The sequence below is a fragment of the Chrysochloris asiatica genome, unplaced genomic scaffold, assembly GCF_000296735.1.
Source record: "Chrysochloris asiatica unplaced genomic scaffold, ChrAsi1.0 scaffold00007, whole genome shotgun sequence".
NCBI lineage: Eukaryota > Metazoa > Chordata > Mammalia > Afrosoricida > Chrysochloridae > Chrysochloris > Chrysochloris asiatica.
Window position 1 is genome coordinate 34307117 of NW_006408525.1, and position 27372 is coordinate 34334488.

The 27372-nt window shown below is 37.0% G+C and overlaps 1 protein-coding gene across 1 annotated transcript in view; it reads left to right on the plus strand.

Annotated features, from left to right (window-relative positions):
* TANC2 (tetratricopeptide repeat, ankyrin repeat and coiled-coil containing 2) overlaps positions 1-27372 on the plus strand; it is a 401543-nt gene that overhangs the window by 159665 nt on the left and 214506 nt on the right. The window contains exon 4 of the mRNA XM_006833558.1: positions 19473-19621. Within this exon, the coding sequence (XP_006833621.1) occupies positions 19473-19621 (149 nt within the window). The remainder of the gene's footprint in view (positions 1-19472; positions 19622-27372) is intronic.

Consider the following 27372-nt stretch of genomic DNA (forward strand, 5'->3'; position numbering starts at 1 on the left):
ATAACAAATTTTGGATAACACTGCAAAGAATGGGAATTCCAGAGCACTTGATTGTGCTCATGTTGAACCTGTGTGTACAAAGAGGCAGTAGAAGGTATGCAACTGGGTTGTATCCTTTCATAGTACTTATTCAATCTGTGGTGTCTGCTGGGGTGCTCTAGGGTAAATATTGGACTGCTAATTGCAAAGTTGGCTGTTCACACCCACCATTCACTCCACATTAACCCTGTACAGGGTCACTGTCAGTCGGAACTGACTTGACAGCATTAAACAGCAACCTTCAATCTGTATGCTGAGCACATAATGTAAGAATCTGGAATGTATGAAGAAGAACACAGCATCAGGATTAAAGAAGCTTCATTAGCAACATGCAATATGCAAATGACACCATCTTGCTTGTTGAAGTGAAGCCTTACTGATTCTGTTCATTTAAATTATGATGCTGGTGAAGTATATTGACAATACTATGGGCTCTCAGAAGAACTAACAAATCTCTGCTTGGACGAAATACAGTCAGAATGTTCCTTAGAAGAGAAGATGGCAATACTTTGACTTAACATAGTTTGGACATGTTATCAAGAGGAACCAGTTTGGGTTGGAAAAGCAGAGGGACAGCAAAAAAGAGGAGGTCTCTTAATAGTATGAACTGATGTAGTGACTGCAAAGATGGGTGGGTCCAAGCATAGCAGTAATTTAAGGATGACACAGGACCAGACAGTGCTTTGGTCTTTTGCCTATAAGATCACTGAATACAAAAGTAATAGAGTCAAAATTTAAATCTTTCAAATCATAAAGCCAATGCTCTTAACCAATATGTATCCTTCCTCTCAATCTCGACTCATGTTCCCAGTATTGTTCAGATCACTTCTCAAGAGTCCTTCAATTGTTGTTGAATGAAAGCAGTATTACCTTATACTTAAGTTTATTATTAGACATACACAGCCCATCACAAATTGTGGTAGAAAGTGCAAGTTTATCAAAGAAAAAATTAAATGTCCACTGTGAGCTGTAACGATGCCGTCAGTTGAAATTCCCTTCTCAGAGAAAGTAGAGACGTCTGTACAGCACTGAGCTTCACAATTCTAAAATAATTGTCTTCTTTGCAGGAAAATTGCATATTTTAGAAGGGATTCCTTTTTTTTTTTTTTTTCTCTGCTAGTATCTATTTGATTTCTGATTAATGCACACCAGATATTCCTTACTTTCTGCATTGTCTTCAGCTATTTACTTCTTATACTGTCTCTAGGATATTGATTTGTCTCGTTGACTCCATCTCATAATTTTTTTACATTCCTGCATCTAGTCAATTCCAACTCATAGCAACCCTATAGAACCTATTTGTTATGCTGTTAAATAGCATTTAGTTGGTTCTGACTCATAGCGACCTTGTAGTGAGTTTCTAAGGAGCGGCTGGTGAGTTTGAAAGTGTTCCAACTGAGCTTGAGGTCAAGTGTTGTCCCTCTGGCACTACACCAGAACTATATGTCATTGTTGTTCTTTAGTGCCATCAAGACAGTTCCAACTCACAGTGACCCTGTATAGGGTTTCCCAGGAGCAACTGGTGAGCTTGAACCACTGACTTTGCAGTCTAGTGCATTAACCCACAGCGCCACACCCTATATATGTTGTTGTTATGTGCTGTGGAGTCGGTTCCAACTCATAGCGACCCTATACAGGGTTTCTGAGGCTGTAAATCTTTTTTACAAGTGCAAAAAGCCTCATCTTTCTCCCACGCAACAGATGGTAGTTTCGAACTGCTGACCTTGAGATTCGCAGCCCGATTCGTAACCACTACACTATCAGAGCTCCTATATAGAGAGAGCCCTAAATATAGAACAGAGTTCTCGGTATGGCACTGTGGTATAATGTACTGAACTGCAAGGTCAGTTTGAACTGCAAGATCAGCAATTTAAATTCACCAGCTGCTTCTCGGAAACCCTATACAGGGTCGCTATGAGTCAGAACAGACTCTATGGCATATAATAACAACAATAGCAGCAACATATATAGAATGGAGTGGAACCCTATAGAGCCCTCCCTATATGTTGTTGTTAGGTGCCACCACGTTGGTACCGACTCATAGCGACCTTATGCACACCAGAAGGAAACACTGTCCGATCCTGGGCCAACCTTACTATATAGAGAACAAAGTACAACTACTCCATAGGATTTCCAAGACCGTGATCTTTAAGGAAACATCTTTCTCCTGTGGCACAGCTGGTGGGTTCAAACCACCAACCTTTAATTAGCAACTGAGCACTTAACCATGGTACCACCAGACTCCTACATTCTTCCTACATACCTCAATTACTCCTACCATCCCTCAGTTTCTTTCTTACATATCTACTATACGTTACTGATGTCTGCTCTGCCTACTAGCCCCAAATTTCATAGTAGAAAATTGTTACTAAGATTTTTAAGTATAGGAGTGAGTCTTTGTCAGAACTCAGCAGGTATAATAGTTATTGTACTACCATGATAATGCTTTGATAAAATTCCAGGAAATAACTTAAAAACGTTGAGAATTAAATTATAATCATTTCTCTTATACTAAGCAATTCGACAGCAGTTAACAACAACAGCAAGCAATATTGGTTAAATAAAACATTTCATTATTGTTATTTGCTTGACAAAATTATATGGAAAGATTCTAATAATACTGGCTATTGGTAGCTTGTATGAATGCGTACAGCTTACTTGAGATAATCATTTATGATAGTGACTTAAAAAGACAAGCTCAGCAGAGGTAGGATTTCTGCCATTTCAAAGCTTACTTTTGTCAGAGAACTATACTGTTAGCACTCAGCATTTGGCCTTTGTTGCCATGGAGACAGTAACTGGCATGGTAAATATTTTCTAGCATGCATTTAATATATGCATGTACACTCTAAGATTCTAGTTTAGAGTGTGATTTAGTTGTCTGTAGGTTGTAATATTGGCACATTTGAAAAATACTTTTTGTGTTCTTTTCATACTTTATTGTTTTTATCCTCCAAGAAAATAGAGTGGAATTCTGCCACTGTCAATCAGAGTTTTATATAACTTTTTACAGGGTCTTTTAGAAATAATAGAATCCTCTGTGAGTTAGTAACGGAAGAGGATTTTGAAGAACATGTAGAAACTATTGAAAAGTATATGATATGAAGCACTCTCATTCTTGGACACCTATAGTTCTGACACTAATGCATATAGTGTATGCCCATCTCATTCTTACTCAAGTGATACCTTTGTGTTGGTGCTATGCTAAGCACTTTCACTCACTAGCTTATTTAGTAGAACTCATCTTGAAAGTGCCAAACAATCTTTATAATTTTTACTCTTGAAATATTTAATTGATTCTTTTAATGTACATCAATTGTTGAATGCCATTAAGTAGGTTCTGGCTCATAGCAACCCTGAATAAGGTTTCCAAGGCTTTAAATCTTTGCCGGAGCAGAATTCCTCATTTTTTTTCCTGGTGGGCTCAAACCATGGGCATTGTGATTCGTAGTCCAGTGCTTATCACGTGGAACCACCATGCTCCCAATGTATACCAGTAGTGTTTCTTTAAAAAAAAAAAAAATAGTAGTAATATATATATATATAGTGTTCCTCAACTTTTAAAAATCAGTGCCTAGAATTTATACATGCTTTCAATAAGTCAAGCTTTTAATTTGTGAATTATAGTTCACATTTTATTCCTGACCAGAATGAAATGGATTCCATACTATGAAATAATAATATTCCTGAGATTTCATGATTGAATTCTTATCAAAATAATATTTTTTATATCCAGTGTGAAACTAGCATGACCTAGTTAATATCTTAGTACATTAGCAGTTTTGACTTACTAATGGTTGAACTGTATAAAATGATTGACATTCTTGTTAAACCAGGTACATTAAACATGATGGCTTGTATATAATCCTACTTACAGTATTATCCACATCTAAGTAGTACATTCGTTATTTCTAGATAATGAAAACCTTTTGATGTGTTATTATAAACAAAACCTTAAAACTTAGTCTTGTACTTAATGGCAAAGGAAGCCAAGAAAGAAAATAGCTAAAGATAATAATAGATAATCACAATTTGTGCCCATAGCTTTGAGTATTAGATTTTAGCTTTCCCTTTTTGTAGTGACTTTTTAACAAGACCCATCTCCTCTTAAGAATGCAGTTAATTTTTTTTTCTGGCACAAAAAAATAGGGTAACCTGATCTGAGTCTGACAGAATGTGTCATTCAGTTAAGTGCTTCCATCTGTTGCCTGCTGTTCCCCTTACTCATGACCCCTCTATGTTTCTCTCTTTCCCTTTCCCCTTCTTTTTCTCTCTGTTTCTCTATCCTGTTTCTCTTGTCCCTCCTACTTCTGTCTCTTCTTTTTTCTCTGCCTCTTTTTTTTTTATCCTTAGCCCCTCTGAGGAAGGCAAAGTTTGTTGAAAGCCCACGAATTCCAGAATCCGAGCTTGGCTCACCAACTCTGTCATCAGCTCAGAAACTGGAAGTGGATGCATACTGCCCTGGTAAGCATGCATGCAAAGTGTCTGCTTTGAATGAGGGAGGATTCGATCAGGCCTGTCCACTCAAAAAAGCATATTAGTGGCCTCTTTTACAACTAACTAGAACATAGTTTTCACAGAGCATATTTCTTTAGACTATAAGTATTAGTGAAAATACTTATTTATTAGTGAGAATAAGTATTTAAAAGATTGTAAAAGATAATTTTCAAGAGAATTAAAATAAATTTTGATTGATCGTTTTCAGGGTTATTTCAGTGATTTCAGCTGGCATTAAAATTTGTCTTGACCATGTGCAAACAAGAATGTTGAAATTATGAATAATGATGTTCATTCAACACAGGATCTTTTGTATATTACCTATTATGCCTAATTCTTGTTATAACAGTTACAGAAAATAGTTGTGATATTAGTAATATTAAACTTGAGTTATAAAGGTACATTTTATCTTCTGTAAAGTTTGAGTTTGGACTCCTGGATACTGACATTTAGAGATACCTCATTTCATGAATGGCCTGTAAGCAGATGTGGGAGTTTACTAAAACCCTTCTTGTGTGGGAGCCAAAGTGAGGCCGGCTCATTATCAATGCTTAGATTCTTCCAAACTTAGATGAGTTGCCTGGCAACACCCTTTACACTCACTCTACAGTGAGTCTATAGAGCTGTGTCAGAAATGTTCACAGTTTTAGTTGCATATACAGATCAGAGCTTTAGTAAAGGATCTTGGAAAACTTGATTGTAGGTCTTTTGTGTATTCCTGCTCCCTAAAACTGATGTTAAACCACAGTAAATGTACCTTAGAGGCCAGCAGGGTAAAATGATTCCTAGTTCTTGGGAAGATACTAATCGCTTTTTTCAAATGTCAGGAAAATATACCTCAGAAGCCATATATAAGATATTTTCAAAAAGTATTAAAAAGTAGCAATAGAGAAAACTTAAGCCAAACCAAGTAAGTTTGATTTTGTGAATCACTTTTGAATATTGAAATACCTGGGAGAGTTCGCATCTAGGGTGTAGGTCCCTGCACTGTATCCATTGTTGTAGATAACTATTCCTTTTCAAGTCAATCACAGTTGTGCTTTAGGGACCAACTTTTCTATTTTCAGAAGGAACAGAATAACTCTTTAAATAGTACTGTAGTATGTTGTTAGAAGAAACTTTTTCTTGTTTTTAGGTATTTTCACACTTTAACAACACAAATATTTTTTATAAATAAATGTGTTATTCCTTCCTGCCTAAAGATTTAGAAGAGAGTCCCTTTTCTTTTCAAGATTTTTAAATTAGAAAGACTGTGAGGAGAACCACATTTTAAGGATAGCCATCTGACTTCCTTAATCTAACCTAGATATTGCTATTGCTGTGGAGGAAAGTAACTGTTTATTGGATTGCAAGTAATGAATTACTATGGAACATCTTATTCATGTGATTGTGTATATTTTCCACAATCTTGAATTCTTTGCTGACTTGAAATTGAACCAAAGTAATCGTCCATTGGAGTCATGGTAATGCTGCTAAAGGATAAGTGTAAAACCGGACCACAGGTTTGAACTCAAAGCCGGCAGTTCAAATTCACCAGATCCTCCTTGGAAACCTTATATTGGTCGCTGTGAGTCAAAACCAACTCAGTTAATGTTTTTAGAAAGCCAGGAACACTTGAAAATATGATGATGAAATGAAAATTGCCATGCTATGCAGCCTCTCACTGTCTTTTCTGAAACAGCTTTAATGCACAGAAACTTCATGGTGTTTGTTCTTTTATAATAATGTTATTAGACTGAAAATCAGTTTCTATTGAGATAAGAAATTACCTGAGGGTTGAAGTTACTATCTTCTACATAGTGCCAAAGATTAATAATCACTAAATGCATTAATAAGAACAGTATTAATAAACAATAAGTAATTTATGCTTTAAAAATTTCTCTTTCATCAGAAACACTAACAGAATAATGATATTTTATTGTATGCTTATTAATAATAATGCAGTTAAGACTAGTGTTCTGATATATTCTTATGTACCTGCTTTACTTTGTATCAAATGCAAATATAGGAAAGTACATCCCAGAAGCAACAATCTTAAAACTAAAGGTTAGAACTGTTATTGCTGAATTGATTCTAACTCATAGCAATCCTATATGACAAATGAAGTTTCTTAGGCTGTAGTCCTGGTGTGTCGCTGTAGGATAAGCACCAGACTGCCAACCACAAGGTGAGCAGTGCAGACGCACCAGTCACTTCTTGGAAACCCTATACAAAGTTGCTATGAGTCAGAACTGACTCGAGGACACTTTAATAACAGCAATCTTTATGGAAACAGGTCTTTTCTCTCTTGGATCTGCTGGGTGGCTTCAAACCACCGACCATTTGGCAGCTGAGTGCTTAACCACTGGGCCACCAGTGCTCTTCCATGGAATAGATACGGAAAATGGACCTACAAAGAAAATGACAAATCAGAGTTAGAGTGGTGGTGGTGGTGGTTATATGCCAGGGAGTCAGTTCCGACTCATAGCAATCCTGTATAGGGTTTCCAAAGCTGTAAATCTTTATGGGAGCAGAAAGCCAAATCTTTCTCCCGTAGAACAGCTTATAGTTTCGAACTTCTGACCTTGAGGTTACCAGCCTGCCTCGTACCCACTACGCTACCAGAGCGCCTTAGCGTTAGAGTAGTAGTTCCTAAATTTTTGTTTGCTTCAGAATCACCTGGAGGGCTTGCTCAGACACAGAACACATGTAAAAGATAATGGAATTGTTCCATGAATTTTTTGAAGTCTCCTTGATTTGTGAATTATTAGTTTCTGGAATTAGTTGTGGGTTTATTTTCTGGCTTTCCCACTCACTAGCTCTGTTTTTGTGTAACTTCATAACCTTAAATTCTTCGTGTATACAATTGTGATTAGAAGGACAAATAAAGATCCCAGGATTATTATTAAGATTAAGTGAAATAATGTGATGCCAAATGCTTAGCTCAAGTAAAATACCAATGGATGTTAGCACCCTATTGTTCATCATTATCAATATACTTTCTACAACTTCTAGTTTTTACAATAACTTGTATTAAAAATGTTTCAGAAATATTGTGAGTTCACTTCCAGACTACTGCAATAAAATGAATATCACAATAAAATGAGTAACATAAATATTTTTATTCCCCTGCACATATAAAAGTTATGTTTACATTATTAAGTGTGTAATAGCTTTATGGAAAGTTTGAAATATTGTAAGAATGTCCAAAATGTGTCACACAAAGTGAGCACCTGCTATTGGAAAAGTGGCACCTAAAGACGTGCTTGATGCAGAGTTGCCACAGATATCCAATTTGTAAAATCTGTCATATCTGCAAAAGGTAATAAAATAAAACAAGATATGCCTGTACCTAATTCCAGCACTTTATGCTACTTTTTAGCTTTTGAGGGACTGCTTTAACCACTTAATTGCTTTTTTTTTTTTTTTTTTTTTTTTTGAATATTTACCATGCACAATTGGTTTATTTTGCGCTTGTGGAGAACTTGATATGGAAGACTAATGACTTCTATACTGGGTATGAAAGTCCTCCATATCTATACTACGTATGGAATAGATACTCAGTGTAGAAGTCGCCAGTCCTCCATATCTATACTTGGTATGGAATAGATACTCAGTGTAGAAGTCGCCAGTCCTCCATATCTATATTTGGTATGGAATAGATACTCAGTGTAGAAGTCGCCAGTCCTCCATATCTATACTTGGTATGGAATAGATACTCGGCACAGAAATCACCAAGGTTGTATTCCTTCACCATATTTAGTTAATCTGTATACTGAGCTAATAATCTGAGAATTATATGAAAAATGTGACATCAAGATTGGAGGAAGACTCATTAACAACCTGCAATATGCAGATAACAACCTTACTTGCTGAAAGTAAAGAGGACTTAAAATACTGATGAAGATCAAAGACCAAAGATCAAAGATACAATCCAGCCTTCGGTATGGATTGTATCTCAATGTAAAGAAAACATTTATCCTCACCACTGGACCAATAAACAACATCCATATAAATGGAGAAAAGATTAAAATTGTGAAAGACTTGATTTTGCTTGAATCAACCATCAGCACTCATGGAAGCAGCAGTCAAGAAATCAAACAATTTGTAAAATCTGTCATATCTGCAAAGGGCAGATGTGCATTAGGCACATCTGCTGCACAAACCTTTAAAGGGTTGAAGAGCAAAGATGTCAGCTTAAGGACTTGGGTGCTCCTGACCCAAGCATGGTATTTTCAGTTACCTCATATGCATGTTGAAAGTTGGACAGTCAATAAGAAAGACCATAGAAGAATTGATGTATTTAAGTTACAGTGTTGGAGGAGAATATTAAAGAGTACCTTGGACTACCAAAAGGACAAACATCTGTATTGGAATAAGTACAGATAGAGTGCTCCTTTGAAGCCAGGGTGGCCAGACTTCATCTCTCATACATAGGACATATTGTCAGGAGGGACCAGTAATTGGAGAAGGACATCATGTTTGGTAAAGTAGAGAGTCAGAGAAAAAGAGGAAGACCCCCAACAAGGTGGATTGGCAAAGTGGCAGCATCAATGGGCTCAAGTATGTCAACAATAGTGAGCTTGGCCCAGGATCAGGCAGTGTTTTCATTCTGCTGTGCATAGGATTGCAGTGAGCCAGTACTGAATCCATGGTACCTAACTACTACTACTACTACTATAGAAGTTGTCAGTGCTCCATATCTATGCGAGGTATGGAATAGATAACTTGGTGTAGAAGTCATCAATTCTCCATATCAATACTACGTATGGAATAGATACTTGGTATAGAAATCAGCCTATGTTAAAAAATTATGTATTTGTCGTTTCTAACATTTGATTAAAATACATTATACAGCCAGAGTGCAAATAATTTTTGACTCACTGTTGTAGAACCCTCTTCTATGATTTTGTATTGGCCTACAGACCTTAAAAGTTATTTTCTTGTGATAATGTAATGTGATTTTTCTCTTACCTTGAATTTCTACTCCTTGTGTCTACTCACAAAAGTAAAACAGGGTTTTTTAACTGAGTTAAATTGGTGAACTTCAGTGGGGCTCTGAACTCCTTAACATCATTCCCCAAAATATGTTTTACTCTAAAATAGATTCTCAAAAGAGTCTCTGGTCTCACTCTATCCCATAAAAAAAAGAAATATGTTAAGATTGAAATGAAACAAAGGCCGTTGGCACAAACCTTCAGTGGAGGAAAAACAGCCACTCAAAACAGATTAGATAGTGGATAGACTGATAAGTAGAGTGGAGAAGGGAATAATTGGACCTCAATCCTGGCCTGATTAGAATATGAAAGTGCTCCTACCAAGACGTAAAACCACTGAAACTCTGTACAGGGTCATTGTGAATCCGCATTTAACAACAATAGAAAGTTAGAGATTGGAAGACACAGAGGTAAACAGAAAAAATTTTAATGCATCCTAAGTATGAGACACTGACTGCTTGCTATTTATGAAAAATAAGCATACCGAAGAGCTAAATGAGTCTGTTGTTGTTAATTGCCATGGAGTCAATTCTGACCCATAGCAACCCTGTATAGGGTTTCTGAGGAGCAGCTGGTGAGCTTTAACCACCGACCTTGCAGTTCTAACGGCTATGCAGTCTGGTACATTAACCCACAGTGCCACACCAGGACTCCAAAAAAAAATATGAGTATGAGCATTCTTCCCCCCCGCCCCCACGCTTTCTGTCCATAAGTTCTTTACATGCTAGTAAGTGATTTGAGTGGACGCTTTGTTGAATTAAATATTTTTACTTTGAACACTTCTAGTTTTCCTGGTCTGTAGATTATCATTGTTTAAATGATTAACAATTTTATCACACTAACTTTTAGATGAACTTTCCCAAAGTATTTTGTATCACAAATCCTAAAGACATGGCTTATGAATGTGGTGCATAGACCTATAATTTAGTTAGATATCCAATGGGCAGTTAACTCATTAATTATGAAAAACATTTTATCTTTTGATACTTGAAGTGGTAAACTGCACTTGTTAAGAATACATACCCTCAGGCCAGATTCCCTGTGTTTTAATCCTAACTCTGCTTTCTATTTGTGTAACTCTTGACAGGTAGCCAACTTGTCTGAATTTTCTTATGTTAACATGGAGGTAGTAATATCTTTACATCATAAGAGTTTTGTAAATATACAATAAAGTATATACAAGATTTTAAAAACAATTATCTAATTCACAGTTAGTGCTTGTAAGTCTTAGTTACTATTATAATTTTGGTTTTTTTTGTTTTTATATTGAGGCTTTACTGCTTGTCCAAGGATGTTGTCAATAAAGTTACATCTTTCTAATGAATTCTTTGCAAACAGTATAAAATTACAACTGTAACCTTCGGTCATTGACCTGTTTTTACAAGCATTCTATGTATAGATACCAAGCTAGATAAGTATATATATATATATATACACATATATGTATGTATGTATGTATGTATGTATGTTTGGTTGTTTTTTAACAGAGGTAATTTGTCATAGTGGTAAACAACTCAGACTCTGGGATTAGATTGACTTGTACTTCAATTCTATCTGTGTATTACTTATTACCTATGTAGCTTTTGTTATTTAATCTTTATAATGCTCGGATTCTCCATCTGTAAAAAGGAATATAGTAATGAATATACTCCATAGGGTATCTGTGATGATTCAGTAGGATGATGTACATAAATTACTTTACAGAATGCCTGGAATATCAATTATTATAGCTAATACCTTATCTCTCACAGGTTTCTATTGTAAATTTTTCTTCTGAAATAAAAAGGATATGATTTGTATTTTTTTTCTTTAACAATATACATGTGAACATGTGGACAGTCTTTTGTAAATTAAATGGAGTAGAGTAAAGCTGAAAGTGAAGATATAGAGAGAGATGGTAGAGGATTGAAGAGAGAAGATAAGAAATTATGTTCCAGGAGAGTTCATAGGTTAGAAAGTTATAGTAGTAGGATTGATGGACACAGCTAATGTCTGATTTGTGGTGATGAGCTTATAGAAACTGTACTACCAACTTAAATAAGGATTTATTAATATTAGCTGTGTCAGCTACACTAAACTACACTGCATCATCAGGTGCAAAGTGGGCAATGAGTTGGAACTTAACTAGGATTGGAGTTTTACCAAGTTAGAATAATAAGGTGAGAAAGGATAAGTACATTGAGGATATTTGCTTTTTATTACTTGTTTACAGCATTTATGTTTATAATACACTTTTTGTTAGTCATTTTCAATAAAACATTTTTATAAATGTCAAAACTTATTACAGTAAATTTAAGGAAACTTGGAGCTGTAAGATTGATTACAAGTTGTTTAAAAGAGGCATTAAACTTTTCCTGATAAGGGTAGTGATTTAAAGGCAGACAGGAAGGAAGCATCTTTAGGGGTTTTAGGCACATTGTTGTGCCTTGAAATGATTCAAGGACTGGAAGATCAACTTATTAGGGTTTATACAAATTTCGTGAGACTTCAGTGATTTTTGGCACGCTCTTTAAAAAAAGGAAGTATCTTACTGTTGCAAATTTTGCAAAACCATATCATCATAACACTTTAAGGCCCTTCCCTGAGTATTGGAAGGGCTCCCAAATTTAAAATTTATTAACTTCTACTAGGACACCTGAGCCCTAAAAGAAAGGTCAGAAATTTTAAGATTCTAACGGCAAAAGAAAGTAATTAAATGTACTGCTTTGAATGAGAATTCTGAAAAATAGTGTTAAAATTCCTCACATGGGCTGAGTTTCTCGTTAATGAAGAGGAATACTAAGAAGTTGAAACTGATTTTCCTAGATATACCACTTTGACGTAGACCTAAATAGCAGGGTTAGATCTCCACAGCCCTGAAAAGTACTTTCAAATACATTTCTATGGAGCTTGTTTGATATGTAAGGATTGGGTTGGATCATAGACTTCAGTCATCTTTTTAACCGTTGCACTCCTCGGGGCTAAGTCTGATTCCCATAAGCACTGTTGGCAAGTCTACAGTGCAATGAGGAAGAAAAAAGAGGAGGAGGACAAGCTTAAGTAAGACATGGGAGACAAAGCAAAAAGGAATGAAGGAGAAAGAAAAGAACAGAAATGGGCTGGGTAGGGGAACATTCTGATGGTAGGAATTTTGGTGCTGTTTCTTAATACTTTGCCATAGAATGTATTGTATATAACAAAGTTTGAGAACCACTGGTATGATGATTAGAAACTAGCTTTGACCTAAGTTATAACCTTGTATAAACTTGTACAAATTCCTTAATCTCAGTTTATTTCGTTTTAAAATTTGTTTTTTCTTAGGTTTTGCCCACTAGTTCTAATTTTTATAACCACATATCTCTCCAAGAATAGGACATTGGTAATTAAGTAGTAGAATTCTCTCCTTCCATTTTGGAGACCTGGGTTGATTTCTGACCTCATGTGCAGCCATCTTCTATTTGTCAGTAAAGCTGTACTTCTGACAGGTATCAGCAGAGCTTCCAGACTAAGACAGATTAGGAAGCAAGGCCTGGTAATCTACTTTGAAAATCACCCAGTTAAAACCCTATGGATCACAACAGTATGATCCTCACCCAGTTACGAGAGTGGCTCAGAACAGGACAGTGTTTCATTCTGTTGTGCCTAGGGTCATCATGAATTGAGGGCCAATTTTACAATAACAACCCATCTAAGAAACTGATAAAATTTATATAGCCTCTCCAAAAAATATGCATATTGTCTGAGTTTTTAAAACTAAATAGATACATGAAATATTTAGGTTTGTGTTTTATAATACTTTATTAAGAATTGTTAAGATTAGGCTATAATAATTCTAATTATTAAGAATCTATAGAGAGCATTCTAACTAGTTTGCATTGTTGCTAGTTCTCCTTCTATATGCTAAAGCTAGACATCTAAACACTCCCCTCTACAACTGGAGAGGCTTCCTGAAAGTTGATTCTTTAATGTAAACCCTGAGTGAATTAAAGAAAGCAGTCATTTAGAAGGGAAAAAGGGCAAGGAAGGATAACTGGGAGAAATGCCAGCACTTCCTCTTCACGAGATGGGTTCCGATGATTAAAGCAGTCTCAGATATCTGTGCAGCTCTCCCACCCTATATCTTGTTTGAAGCATTTTTTCCCTTCATTTGGGGATTGACAATGGACTTTGTCACAGATAGCCTAACATAGATCTAGTTTGCCATCTACCTCCAGGGACCGCCTTTCTTCCAGGAAGATATTTCTGCACTCCTGGGCCTTCATATGGAGAGATGGTTCTTATTTAGAACTGTAGAAAATATGTATAACCACCATTTTAACCTCTAATACATATTTGTCTTTAACATAGACAGTTTATTCTAGAGAAGGTATCAAAAAAAGGTAGACAATGTATCATTTTTTTTAAATTAAAATTTGAATACCTTCAGGCTAGATATTCAACATTATCATTATCCCTAGCCATGCCAGGCACATGTCAAAACTGCTTGCACCCTGGAGTCATAGGATTTGGGACTTCTGTTGTGATTTAATAGGAGTTCCTACTTTTTTTTAGGAGATAGCAGGGAGAGGACTGGAAAATGAGAGAAGGAAATTTTTCGTATTCATTCTTTGTTAAGCACAGTTTCAAGGGATTTACAGGATTACAGAAGAACATGTTTTGGAGGGTCTCAAATCAAGAGTTTCTGATTTTGATTTTTTATTAGCTACATTTGCTACTATTTGGAATATTTTCCTTTGCAGTTGAATATGTAGACTCTGATGATGTGCTGCTGCATTACATGGGGTGGTGTGCCATAGTGCCATAGGGGGTACTTCTGACTCATAGTGACCCCGCATAGGATTGCCGAGACTGTAAATTTTTACGCGAGCAGAAAGCCTCATCTTTCTCCTGTGGAACAGCTGGTAGTTTCAAACTGCTGACATAGATATTACCAAACAGTGCAGTATGATACCCAAACATCAGTTCAATATAGGGCATAGTATTCTCAGCCTTTTCATTATTATACTTTTTACCACAGAGTAATGGATTATGAGTTGGACTGCTAATTGCAAGATCAGCAGTTAGAATTTACCAGATGCTCTGATGAAAAGATGAGGCTTTCTGCTCCCATAAATATATATATTTAACTTTTTATTGTGAATTGGGTGAAGATTTACAGACACGATCATTGGCTCTACATTCAGCAAACCATACACCTTGTTTCATCTCAATGATTCCAATCCCCTCCCTGCAACAACATTTATCCTACTTCCTCCCTGTGGCTCCTCATTTACACCTTATATTTCACAAGTGAATTAAGGCAAAAATATTTTTAAGTGATGTACACTAAAAACAAACATATATTTATGTTTGTATACATATGTGTGTATAGATATATAGATCTATAGATATATTCATTTAAATGTCCAAAGGGCACATCTGCCAGCCAGCCTCCTGTCCACAGGCACACAGCCACTATCTCTGCTGTCACTGCTTTCCTAGGTAGGGATCTCAGGCTCCACTCATGCTCTTCCTGTTTGATGGTCCTGAGACCATCTGTTTCTGAAATGGAAGATTACCTACTCCCTCCTTTTAGTTACACATCTTATACAATTATAGTTGTGACAATCACAATTAATCCTGCTAACAGTTACTCACAACTGAGTAACAAAATCCTATCACTGTCACCCCACCCCCAACCCCCTTTCACCAGTTCCATCAGGGAAAGAAGGAAATGATTCATTGGAGACTCTTGTTGTACCCTCCTCATTCTGCAATGAAGCATACTCATGAAAGCTTGTAAACTATCCACTCCATGCTTTTGTAGGCCCCGATTTTGATGATGTTGTTGTGTGCCATTGAGTTGTTCCAACTCATAGCGACCCTATATAGGGTTTCCTAGAAGGGACTGGTGAACTTGAACTGCCAACCTTGTGGTTCAAAGTGACCTTGTAGTCTAGCATATTAATCCACAGCACCACACCAGGACTCCATTTTTGATAGCCAATGTCTAAATTTCTCATCCCTTTAAACAACAAGAATCAACCCAGTGCAATGAGGAAACAAGGTTGGTCCTTGATTTGAAGAATCCTTCCATTCAGGTTGAAATTTTGAGTCACAGCATTCCTAGGTAAAAGTTTAGTCCCTCATGTGAAGATAGAGGTTTTTTTTAAAAAAAAAAAAAAAAAAAACGGGAGTAGTTAATCATGCAGTCCAGAAACAGAGGACCCCAGGACCATTAAGGGAGAAGCGCACAAGCAGAATGCGGGACACTATCCAGAGAAGCAGTGACACCAGAGATGAGGACATGGAGAGGGAACAGCTGAGGACTCTAGATTCATGGAATGACAGGGACTGCAGAATGTGCCCTTTGGTTGTTTAAATAATTATATATTCCTGAGTGTTTTTGTGTATATCCCCGCCACCCTAGCCCCCCCCAAAAAAAACACAAAAAAAAACAGAGGGAATGGAAGCAAATACTGTTGAATCATGATGCATGGAGGAGATTGTAATCATTGCAATGAAACAGTGGTGTTAAAGCCAGTGTTCTCTCATGTAAACTATCACTCAGTTCACAATAAAAATAAATAAAGTTTAGTCCCTCAAATTGTAACAGTTTGCACTTGATTTCAGTATCAAACATCTTTATCTTTCTCGGTTAGAGTTCTGGTCAAGTAGCTATCCAAGCTAGGTCAAATAGGTGCTAGCTACAAGTTTGAGAGTTCAGGCCCACCTCCCTATACTTCAAACCAGCTGGCCATTTCAGTGTCAGTCTTAGTCCTCAGGGACTAGCTCAGTGCCCATCCCATAAAGATTTACACCCTAGTAAACCTTTTACAGGGTTGCTGTGCGTTGGAACCAACTCTATGGCACACAACCACTACCACCACTGAGGTATAGCTATACCATGAAGAGTTCTGATGTGGCACTGTAAGATAAGCACTGGACTGCTACCACAACGTTGGTGATTGAAACACACCGGTCACTCCTTAGAAACCCTATACTGGGTTGCAATGAGTCAGAACTGACAACACATAACAACAGCCTACCATGAGGAAGCAATATGCATAATTAAACAATTGAAATGTGAAGTTGCTTTGAAAAGCCAAGAAGGAAAGTGCTAAGGGAGAATTCCTCAACCAATAACCTCTAGTGGTGTTGGAGTAACAGATTCACCATCTTCAACAGTGTGGTCATCAAATGGCTCTTTCCTGTATTCCTTTACCTCTGTTTGCTTCTTTCTCCAGCTCTACCACTCATCATACATAGACTTTCATTGTTTTCTGCTCCACTTTTACACTATTGTATGAATTGTCTTGTAAGATTGTGAAAGTTTACCCTCCACTTTTACTGCTATTTGTTTTGCCTACTTTTTATGTTAGTTATCTTTTCATACCATTAATTAATTATTTTTGTGTTCTGGGAATCAAAATAAATATTTAAAAATATTTGTAGACGTAGTTCTAAGCTAGAACGATGCTATTTCTCTTTCTCTCTAAAAAGAGGTTTCATTTGGTTCTGCAAGGTACCTGATATTGCTAGGAACCTAGAAATACCTCAATCCAAGCTCATAGTTTGAGATTTTCTGGTGTAAAGCTAGCAAGATGATACAAATCACACCTGCTATGCCCGACTGACTTCTGGTTCACCTTTACTCCTAGGGTGTAGCCCTTAAGAGCCTCAGCCCAAAGTTGGAGTGTTTTACTAAATTTCTCATTCTTGACAGAGTCTAGACTCCAACTTTTGTCTCCATGAAATTTAAAACATTTTTAAAAAATATATGTTTGTCCAATTTTTAGTTGTCATCAACAGGTTATCACCCATTACTTAAAGGTCCCTGCTATCATTATTTTCTTTGGGTAAAAAGTGTTTAGCATTTTTAGAAAGTAAACACATCTTGAAGTGTATAAAAGGAATCTCTTTATTTTTCCATTCCATGCTAACAGTGAAGCTAGATGGGAGCAGACTGCCCTCTAAAGTAGCATAAGAAAAGCACTATTTGGAGACATGCTTCCCTGGGAGCAACATAATAAGAAATACTGATAACAAGATATTGTTGTTGTTAAGTACCATCAAATCGACCCACAGCACCCCTGTGTAGGGTTTCCCAGTAGAAGCTGATGAACTTGAACCGCTGCCTTGCAGTTCAAACGGCTTTGCAGTCTGGTGCATTAACCCACAGCGCCACACCAGGACTCCAGCAGTATATTAGGAAGTAGAAATAATAGTAGCCACTTGATTCCCCAAAACAAAGAATTTTTCTTTGCAAACAGGCCTTTTGCATTGGTTCATGGCCCATCTCTTTGAACATACCATCTCCTTTTTAGACTGGAAACTAAATCTCAAGGGAATTAGTATTTTACGTTAGAACTTTGCATTTATTTGCTTATTGTGGTTGTGATACTAAATTGTTAAAAAAAAACAAAAAACTTTCTGATTCTGATCTCCATCAGGCATCCCTTAGCCTGTTTCTGTTATATTTACGAGTGGGAGGTGTATTTTACCCAGCTATAAATTCCAAATGGATTTCATAAATTATAGAAGTAATTTTAGCATTATTATTATACTTTTGTTTTATCTTAAAGTCTACAGTAGCCACAATACTTAAATTGTAATCATGAGTGGGTGAATTTGATGTTTAAATTGATGCCAGGAGAAAAAAAAATTAAACAGGGAGTGAGAGTCTTCATGAAGAACAATTAGTGAATGAATATCTTTTAATGTTTGAAGAAGATCATGACACACACCTTAATACAGTCTGGCTTTCTATTACTTGACTGTGTTGCAAACCAATCTTTAAAAGTATATTCTTACCTGATAGATAGTTAATGTTCTAATAAAACACTGAGTACATTGAGTATCACAAGTATAGAATACATCTTTATTTATATCAAAAGATACCTGGTACATATATTAAAGACTCACTCTTCTATTAATGCATGTAAATCATTCTTAGTACTATAAAACAGGAAGGCCCACCTTAAAATATAAAAGCAGTATATGTTTTGTATAAGTATTTTTTATCATGTCTTAAAATGAAAGGTCACTGGCTAGAATTCATTTATTTTACAAGTGAAGCTTGCTTTATAGTCAAGGACATAACATAGGGATGCTAGTTTCTGTTACCTTAATAAAACAATGATGTTTCCTTTTATCAGTTAAAATTTATTATATACAAGGATATAATAAACAAGGAGTTCTGTGGCCAAATGTTTTATCTGGCCCCTAATCAAGTAGCCTTTAAAAATATCTTTCTATCTATCTATCTATCTATCTATCTATCTATCTATCTATCTATCTATCTATCTATCTATCTATGATATGTTGCTATTTACCTTAGAGTGAAGAAAGAGTTAAACTATAGATGAGTCATCACAGAATTTTTTTTAGTGCTTTGGAGTAACATTTCTCAATCAATTCTTTTCAAATACTCAAACAAGGGGAGAAAAAAAAAACCACACACACCAAATAGTAAAGTGATCAAAAATAACAATCTGTAAAAAAGAGAAAGAAACAAAACAGGAAAGAAAATAACCTGAGTGAAGTAGTGACGAGGGGCTAGATCCCAAAACAAGGATTATATTGGAATTCTGACTGCCCAAGAAATTGAAAAGATTTTCTGTTTGGCAAGTTACAAAAGAATTCTCTCAACTCCAAATGTTTCAAGTAGATATGTTGAAGATAGCCTATTGTTAAGTACTGTCTGATTGGTTCTGGCTCATAGCAACCATGTATAGGGTTTCTAAGAATTTACATCTTTGAGGGAGCAGAAAGCCTCGTCTTTCTGCTGCAGAGCAACTGGCAGGCTTGAACCATGGATCTTGTGTTTATCCAGTTATTGTTTATAAAAGTGGGGAAATTTGCTTCTAGACGGAGACCTTGTAATTCTGGATTCAGATTGTGAAAACTAAAAAATGACAGAATTGAATGTAAGAATAGTTGGAGAACTAGACTATTTCATTTTGAAGAGGTTGTAATGTTTCCCATTACTTGTTGTTACAGGTGACGCTGAACAGGAACTGGGCCCCCCGCCATCTGTAGATGAGGCAGCAAACACACTCATGACTCGTCTGGGTTTCCTCCTCGGAGAGAAAGTCACGGAAGTTCAGCCAGGTGACCCGTACAGCATGGACGTGCAGGGTGAAAACCAAGTACGCTGCTTGCTTTAACTTTATGAAACATGATAGGAATTCACCTATTATGCCAAGAGTAGAAAATACTTACTCTTTCCTTGTGCTTGTTGTATGTTTTCTGAGAAGAAACATTCCAATTGTTGCCTGCCTTTGAGGCCTTGAGTTGCAACTTAATTTTACATAATCATTATATTTCATCAAGTTATGAAACATCTTTCAGTTTCATTCTTAAGTTTAAAAATCCAAAAGGAACTTTTAGATTTAATTCATTTACCAGAATGAGTGACATATATTGTAAGCACTGCTCCCAGATTTGTAGAATTCACAGTCTTTTCAAGTGCACATGGACTGTTTACCAATTTAATGTTGTTAAAGCCATATAGAATGTTGTTAAGTAATGTCAAATTGTTTCCAACTCATAGGTACCCTGAATGGTGTTTCTGAGGAGTGGCTAGTGGGTTTGAACTGCTGGCCTATAATGCCACACCAGGACTCTGCCATGTAGAAAATCTGAACAAATGTCAAAAGATTGAAATTACTGTGACTGTGGTGGAATTAATAACAAAACATTAATGTAGAAAATCCCCAGATGTTTGGGCATTAAATGTTATTTGAGGATAAATCTAAGAGTATTCCTGGTAAGGTTCCAGTCTTATACACAGGATTATTCCAAATGAAATATGTTTAAGCTTGTCTGCAATCAGTGGATGAGTACAAACAAGTTTTCTTGGTTATACATTTGTATTACCTGTTGTTTAGTGCCATCGAATTGATTCTACTCATAGTGGCCCTTTCCAAGGTGGTAGGTCTTTGTAGAAGCAGAAAGCCTTATCATTCTCCTGTGGAGCGGCTTGTTGTTGTTGTTGTCAGGTGCCATTGAGTCGGAAACGACTCATAGCAACCCCATGCACAGCAGAACGAAACAATGCCTGATCCTGGGCCAACCTCACTACTGCTGCCATACTTGACACAATCAATGATGCCACCTGGCTGATCCTTCTCGTTTGGGGGTCTTCCTCTTTTTCTCTGACCCTCCATCTTACCCAGCATGACATCCTTCTCCAGCGACTGTTCCCTCCTGACAATATGTCCAAAGTTTGAGAGATGAAGTTTAGCCATCTTGGCCTCCAAGGAGCACAATAGCTGCACTTCTTCCAAAACAGATCTTTTGGTTCTTTTGGCAGTCCATGGCACTTTTAGTATTCTCCTCCAGTACCACAATTCAAAGGCATCAATTCTTCTACAATCTTCCTTATTTACTGTCTAGCTTTCAGATCCATATAAGTAAGCTTAATGAAAATACCATGGCTTGGGTCAGGTGCACCTTAGTCCTCAAGGTGACATCTTTGCTCTTCAACACTTTAAAAAAGTTCTTGTGCAGCACATTTGCGTAATGTAATACGTCGTCTGATCTCTTGACTGCTGCTTCCACGAATGTTGATAGTTGATCCAAGAAGAATGAAGTCCTTGACAACTTCAGTCTCTTCTCCGTTGGAGTGGCTAGTATGCTAGAATTGCTGACCTTGTGGTCCTCATTCTAGTATTTACCTAACAGAGCTACTGTGCCCCTTACCAGGACTTGTTTGTTTTTAAGAGCTGTCGAATTGGTTCCTACTCATAGTGATGCTACATAGTGTAGCCAAGAAACACTTGACTGGTTTGAACTGTTGACCTTGTGGTTAGCAGCCCAGTGCTTATCCCACAGTGCTACATTACACAGTGCTTTAACAAAAGAAAACGAATACTTTTTTGTGTCATAGGGGGGAAAAAATGATTTTAGATCAGTTATAGATAGAATCAATATTTTAACAAAACTCAAGTGGACATGTAACCAAATTGTTGAAGCTTTGAAACAAGTTTACAGGAATGCTGCCCCACATCAAATAGCAGTTGTTAGACAGATCAAGCAATTTAATGAAGGTTGGGAAAACCTTAAAGATGAGCCAAGTGAGGGAAGACTGTCAACCTTATTGAATGAAAAAAATTGTGGTTAAAGTCCAGAAAATGGTGGAAGAAGACCTTAGAATTATCACTGGTACAATAAGCTCCTGAAGTTGGAATCTCACTTGATACGGCATTTTCAGTTAAGCAGACATATTGGCCTCAGCATGCTGTACACTCAGTGGGTGCCAAACTTGACACAAAGATCAGTTAGCTCTTAGAGTTGATCTTTTCAGAAGTCTTTTAAGCAAAATTGAAGCTAATGAAGATGATTTTATGGAACAAATTGAAACCACAGGTGATTTACTAATGCAATTCAGAGAGCAAGGTCCAATCCAGAAAGTGGCTTCTGAGAGGGTCTAGTGTACCAGTTAAATTCAGGGCAGAGAAGGGTCAGCTCAGATTATGGTGACTGCTTTATGAGATTCCGAAGGGGTCATTTGGATAGATTTTCTCAAAAGACAATTAGGGTATCTTATTAGGAATAGGTTTTAAGAAAATGGAAAATTACATTGGTGAGAAAAAGGCCAGGAAAATTGCATCAAACAATAATTATTTCCCATCACAACAGTGCACCTGCATTAACTTATAAAATGCTGTATAAAAAAAGTATGAAGTGAAATCTAGTGTAAATGGGATATGGATAGATACGTAGATATATGGACAGACAGATATATCCACCACTCATCTGTTAGTTTGTCATACTGTGGTGGTTTGTGTGTTGTTGTGATTCTGGAAGTTATACCATGGGTATTTTAAATACCAGCAGGGTCACACACAGTGGGCAAGTTCAGATGAGCTTCCAAACAAATCAGACTAGGAAGGAGAGACTGACTACTCACAAATATTTGCTCACTGAAAACCTTAGGATTAGCAGTGGAACACTGTCAGATATATTGCTGGAAGATGAGCCCCTCAGTTTGGAAGGCACTCAAAGTGCAACTAGGGAAGAGCTGCCTCCTCAAAATAGAGTTGCTGTGATGGAAGCCCTCAGGACCGTCAATTGCTGATGGGGGGCACAAATCAATATGAAGAGAAACAACTGTGAACATCCATTGATAATTGGAACATGGAATGTATGCAGTATGAATCTAAGAAAATTGGAAATTGTAAAAAATTAAACAGATTGCATAAACATCAATGTCCTAGACATTAGTGAGTTGAAATGGACAGGTATTGGCCGTTTTGAATATAACAGCTATGGGAATGACAGTTGAAGAGGAATGGTGTCACATTCATCATCAAAAAGAACATAATGCACAAGGACACACCCACACTTGCAGATAATACCCACTTGACCTGGCTTCAATGGCTGGATGATCAGAATTCAACTAGAAGAAGAAAGAAGAGTGGAAAAAAAAAAAAGAGTAATCTGATACAATTTGATGAACTTGACCTACACCTATGGATTCAGTAACTCAAAAGAGGGAACAAATCTTTACAGTTAGGATTATTCCCACCCCCTTGATACACAGGGTAGACAGGGATGGGCAACTTGGACAGTGGCTACCAAAAATCAGGGGCTACAAAGGCAAGAAGTGACTGGCTTACAAGTTTTCAAGAGGGAGCCTAGATCCAGACGATGCAGAGGAAGACAGACTCTCCACTGAGTAGTATCTAATCTGTCTGGGCAGAACTGATGAAAGGAGATGGGGATGACTCTCATGTTAAAAACAAAAACAAAAGCATATCAAGATCTGTCTCATGAAGTACAGTGCTATCTGTGATAGGATAATATCCATATGCCTACAAAGAAGACCAGTTAATACTACTGTTATTCAAATTTACACACCAACCACTGTGATGGTTTAATTGTAGAATTCTACCAACTTCTTCAGTGTGAAATTGATCAAACATGAAATCAAGATGTTTGATAGTTACTGGTGATTGGAATGCAAAGTTGGAAACAAAAAGGAAGGATCAGTAGTTGGAAAATATGATCTTGGTGATAGAAACAATGCTGGAAATCACATGATAGCATTTTGCAAGATCAATAAATTTTCCATTGCAAATACCTTTTTAAACAACCTAAAACTTGACTGTACACATGGACCTCACCAGATAGAATACACAGAAATCTACATTTATGGAAAAAGATTGTGAAAAAGCTCCATATCATCAGCGAAAACAAGGCCAGGGGCAGACTGGAACAGACCATCAATTGCTCATATTCAAGTTCAGACTGGAGCTGAAGAAAATGAAAACAAGTCCATGAGAACCAAAATATGATCTTGAATATATCCTACCTGAATTTAGAGGCCATCTGAAGAACAGATTTTATGCATTAGACTCTAAGGACCGAAGACCAGAAGAGTTGTGGAATGACATCCAGAACATCATGCAGCAATAAAGCAAAAAGTCATTAAGAAGACAAAAGAGAAGGGGGAAAACCAGAATGGATTTCAGAAGAGATTCTGAAACTTGCTCTCCAGCGTAAAGATGCTAAAGCAGGTGGAAAAAGTAAGGAGGTACAAGAGCTTAACAGAAAATTTCAAAGGTCAGCTCGAGAAGACAAAGTTAAATATTACAACAAAATGTGTGAAAACCTGGAGTTAGAATATCAAAAGGGAAGAAAACACTCAGCATTTCTCAAGCTGAGAAGAGACATGAAGACAAAAATTGAAGCCTTGACTTGCAGACTTGCAGTATTGAAGGAATTCTGTGCTCAAATTATTGACCGATGCAAAAAGCATCAAAAGAAGGTGGAAGGAACACAGAATCATTATACCAAAAAGAAATGGTTGATGTTCAACCATTTCAAGAGGTAGCAGATGACCAAGAGGCAGTGGTACTGCAGGAAGAAGTTCAAGGTACACTGAAGGCATTGGCAAACAAACACCGGGAACTGATGGGATACAAATTGAAATCTTTCAACAATGTGAAGCAGCACTGGAGGCACTCATTCATCTATTCCAAGAAATTTGGAAGAAACTACATGACCAGCTGGCTGGAAGAGATCCATATTTGTGTCCCCATTCCAAAGAGCAGAATATGGAAATCATTGGACAATATAATTGATAATCCCATGCAAGTAAAGTTTTACTAAATGTAATTCAAAAATGGCTGCAACCATACATTGACAGAAAACTTCCAGAGGTTCAAGCTGGTTTCAGAAGAGGATGTAGAATGAGGGATATATTTACTGACATCAGATGGATCTAGAGTGAAAGCAGCCAATACTAGAAAGATACTTACCGGTGCTTTATTGATTGCACAAAGGCTGGTGATTGTGTGGATTATGACAAGTTATGGACAAAATTGCAAAGTATTAGTATTCCGTAATGCTTAATTATGCTTTATATAGACCATGAGTCAGTTGTATAAACAGAATAAGGGAACACCGAATGGTTTAAAATTAGGAAAGGTGTGGCCAGGGTTGTATTCTTTCACCATACTTATTCAGTCTGTTATGCTGAGCAAATAATCCAAGAAGCTGGGTTATAAGAAGAAAAATGTGGTACCAGGATTGGAGGAAGACTCATTAACAATCTGTGATATACAGATGATACAACCTTGCGTACTGAAAGTGAAAAGTGCTTAAAATACTGATGAAGATCAAAGACTATAGCCTTCCTTATGGGTTGCATCTCAATGTAAGAAAACAAAAATCCTCACCACTGTACTAATGAACAACATTCTTATCACTGGAAAAAAGATAGTTGTCAAAGACTTCATTTTGCTTGGATCAACCATCAACACACATGGAAGCAGCAGTAAAGAAATCAAACGAGCAGGAGGCAGGGATGGTGGCGGTTAGGGTAGAGGTTCATTGAAGATATCCGTCAGCCAATACCACAGAATACCAGACGAAATGGGTTCAGGGGAGAGCTCCAAAACACTGAACCACATACATAGGAATATTTTAAAAGTTTGAAGGCTTATAGCTAGTGGAACTTGTAGCAGAAGTAAAACCAAGTGGTGAGACCAAACGGCAAGAGCAAACAGATCCACCACAATATAACACCGCAGGAACCTTGGAGCAAAGGTGGACAATATACTTATTGGCTTCGCTTTGTTCAGATTTTTTAGGGGGTGGTATCTGTTCATTGGCCCCTCACTGTCTGTGCGCCTCCATTTTGCTGACTAGAGGGGGTGCCTGAGCGATTGGACACACCTCACTCCCACCACTGGTGGGTTCTTCTACCATGCAGGCACACCGATAATCCTGAGCATTTAAATCAACAGGCAGCTTAAAATGGCCACACCCAGCTCTGAACTGTTTATTAATAGGGAAAAGGCCAGAACAAAGAGTGTGGAGCGGGAGAGAGTTTAAAAACAAAAGAGGCCGAAAATCAAATCCTGAGGTACAGCATAATGACCAATAGTGGCATCTTGAAATTTATCAGATGGCCTTAAAGGCAAGAAGCTAAAAGAGGACATTAAAGACATACTCACATTAGGCTACTTTTTTTTTTTTTTTCCTCTCTCTCATTCTCTCCATTCCATTTTCCACAATTATAGACTACACTATCAAATCTGGTTTTTTGTTTTGTTTTGGTTTTTGGGTTTTTTCCCCTTTTTTGCAGTTGCTTTTCTTTTGTTTTTGTTTCCACTTTTATGTATAGGGGGCTCTTTCACTCCCTATACTACCTAAGAGACAGCAATTGCTGCCATATAATAAAGATACAATCACACCCTATGAAGCCCCACAATCCAGGCAAGAACCAGTGCCAAATGCCATATACCAGGGAGGCAGACAACACCTGCAAAAATTACTCTGAGTTAAGCGATAAGAAGAGTGAAAAGGGAAGCCCACCTCCTGATTACCTCTACCTGGTGGCAATGTTAAAGCATAAAAAATACCAAAACACACACTCAATTAAATATTAAGGCCACAGATAAACACTAAACATGTCCAAGAAGCAAAAGCAGATGACCATATCAGCACATGTCCAGAAACAAGATAAAATGTCTGAGACAAATCACCTAGAGGTAGACCTGGACTACATTCTGGAAGGAGGGCAAATGCCTGAGAAGAAATTCAGAAAAAAAATGATTACAAAATGTTTCAAAACATTTTAGAATGGAGTTGAGAAAAATAAGGCAGAAGTCAGAAAAGGGCTACAGGAACAATCAAATAAGATAGGTACAGCATTGTAAACAATTCAAAACCTACAGAAAGAGGTTCAAACAATTAATAATAGAATATCAGAAATAGACAATACACTGAAAGGGCAGAGGAGTAGAATTGAAGAGATGGAAGGAAGAACTAGTGAACTGGAAGACAAATCTTTCAATACCTCTAAGATAGGAGAGCAAGCAGAAAAAGATGTAAAAAAAATCCGAAGAAGGTCTAAGACAACATGAAGAAGAATAACTTAAGAATTATCAGCATTCTGGAACAGGAAGAATCACACAAGTCCACAGAAGAGATAGTTGAAGAGCTTCTGGAAGAAAATTTCTCTCAAACATCCTGAAAAGTGAAAAGATAAACATTCAAGAAGCTCAACAAACCCTAGGAAGGATAGACCCCAAAAGAAAATCACAGAGACGTATATAATCAAGCTCTCCAAAATCAAAAATAAGGAGACAATCCTGAAAGCATCTAGGGAAAAGAGAAGTGTTACAAATGCATGCAAGTCAGATTAAGCTCGAATCTCTCAGCAGAAACCAAGCAGGCATGAAGGCAATGGGGAGACATATATAAAGCCCTGACAGAAAAAAACTGCCAACCAAGAATCCTTTATTCAGCAAAGCTGTCGATCAAATATAACGGTGTAATCAAAACATTTCAGGATAAACAGAAGCTAAGAGACTTTACCAAAGCCAACCCTGCACTACAAAATATCCTAAAGGGAGTTCTATGGACTGAGAACCAATAAGAACAG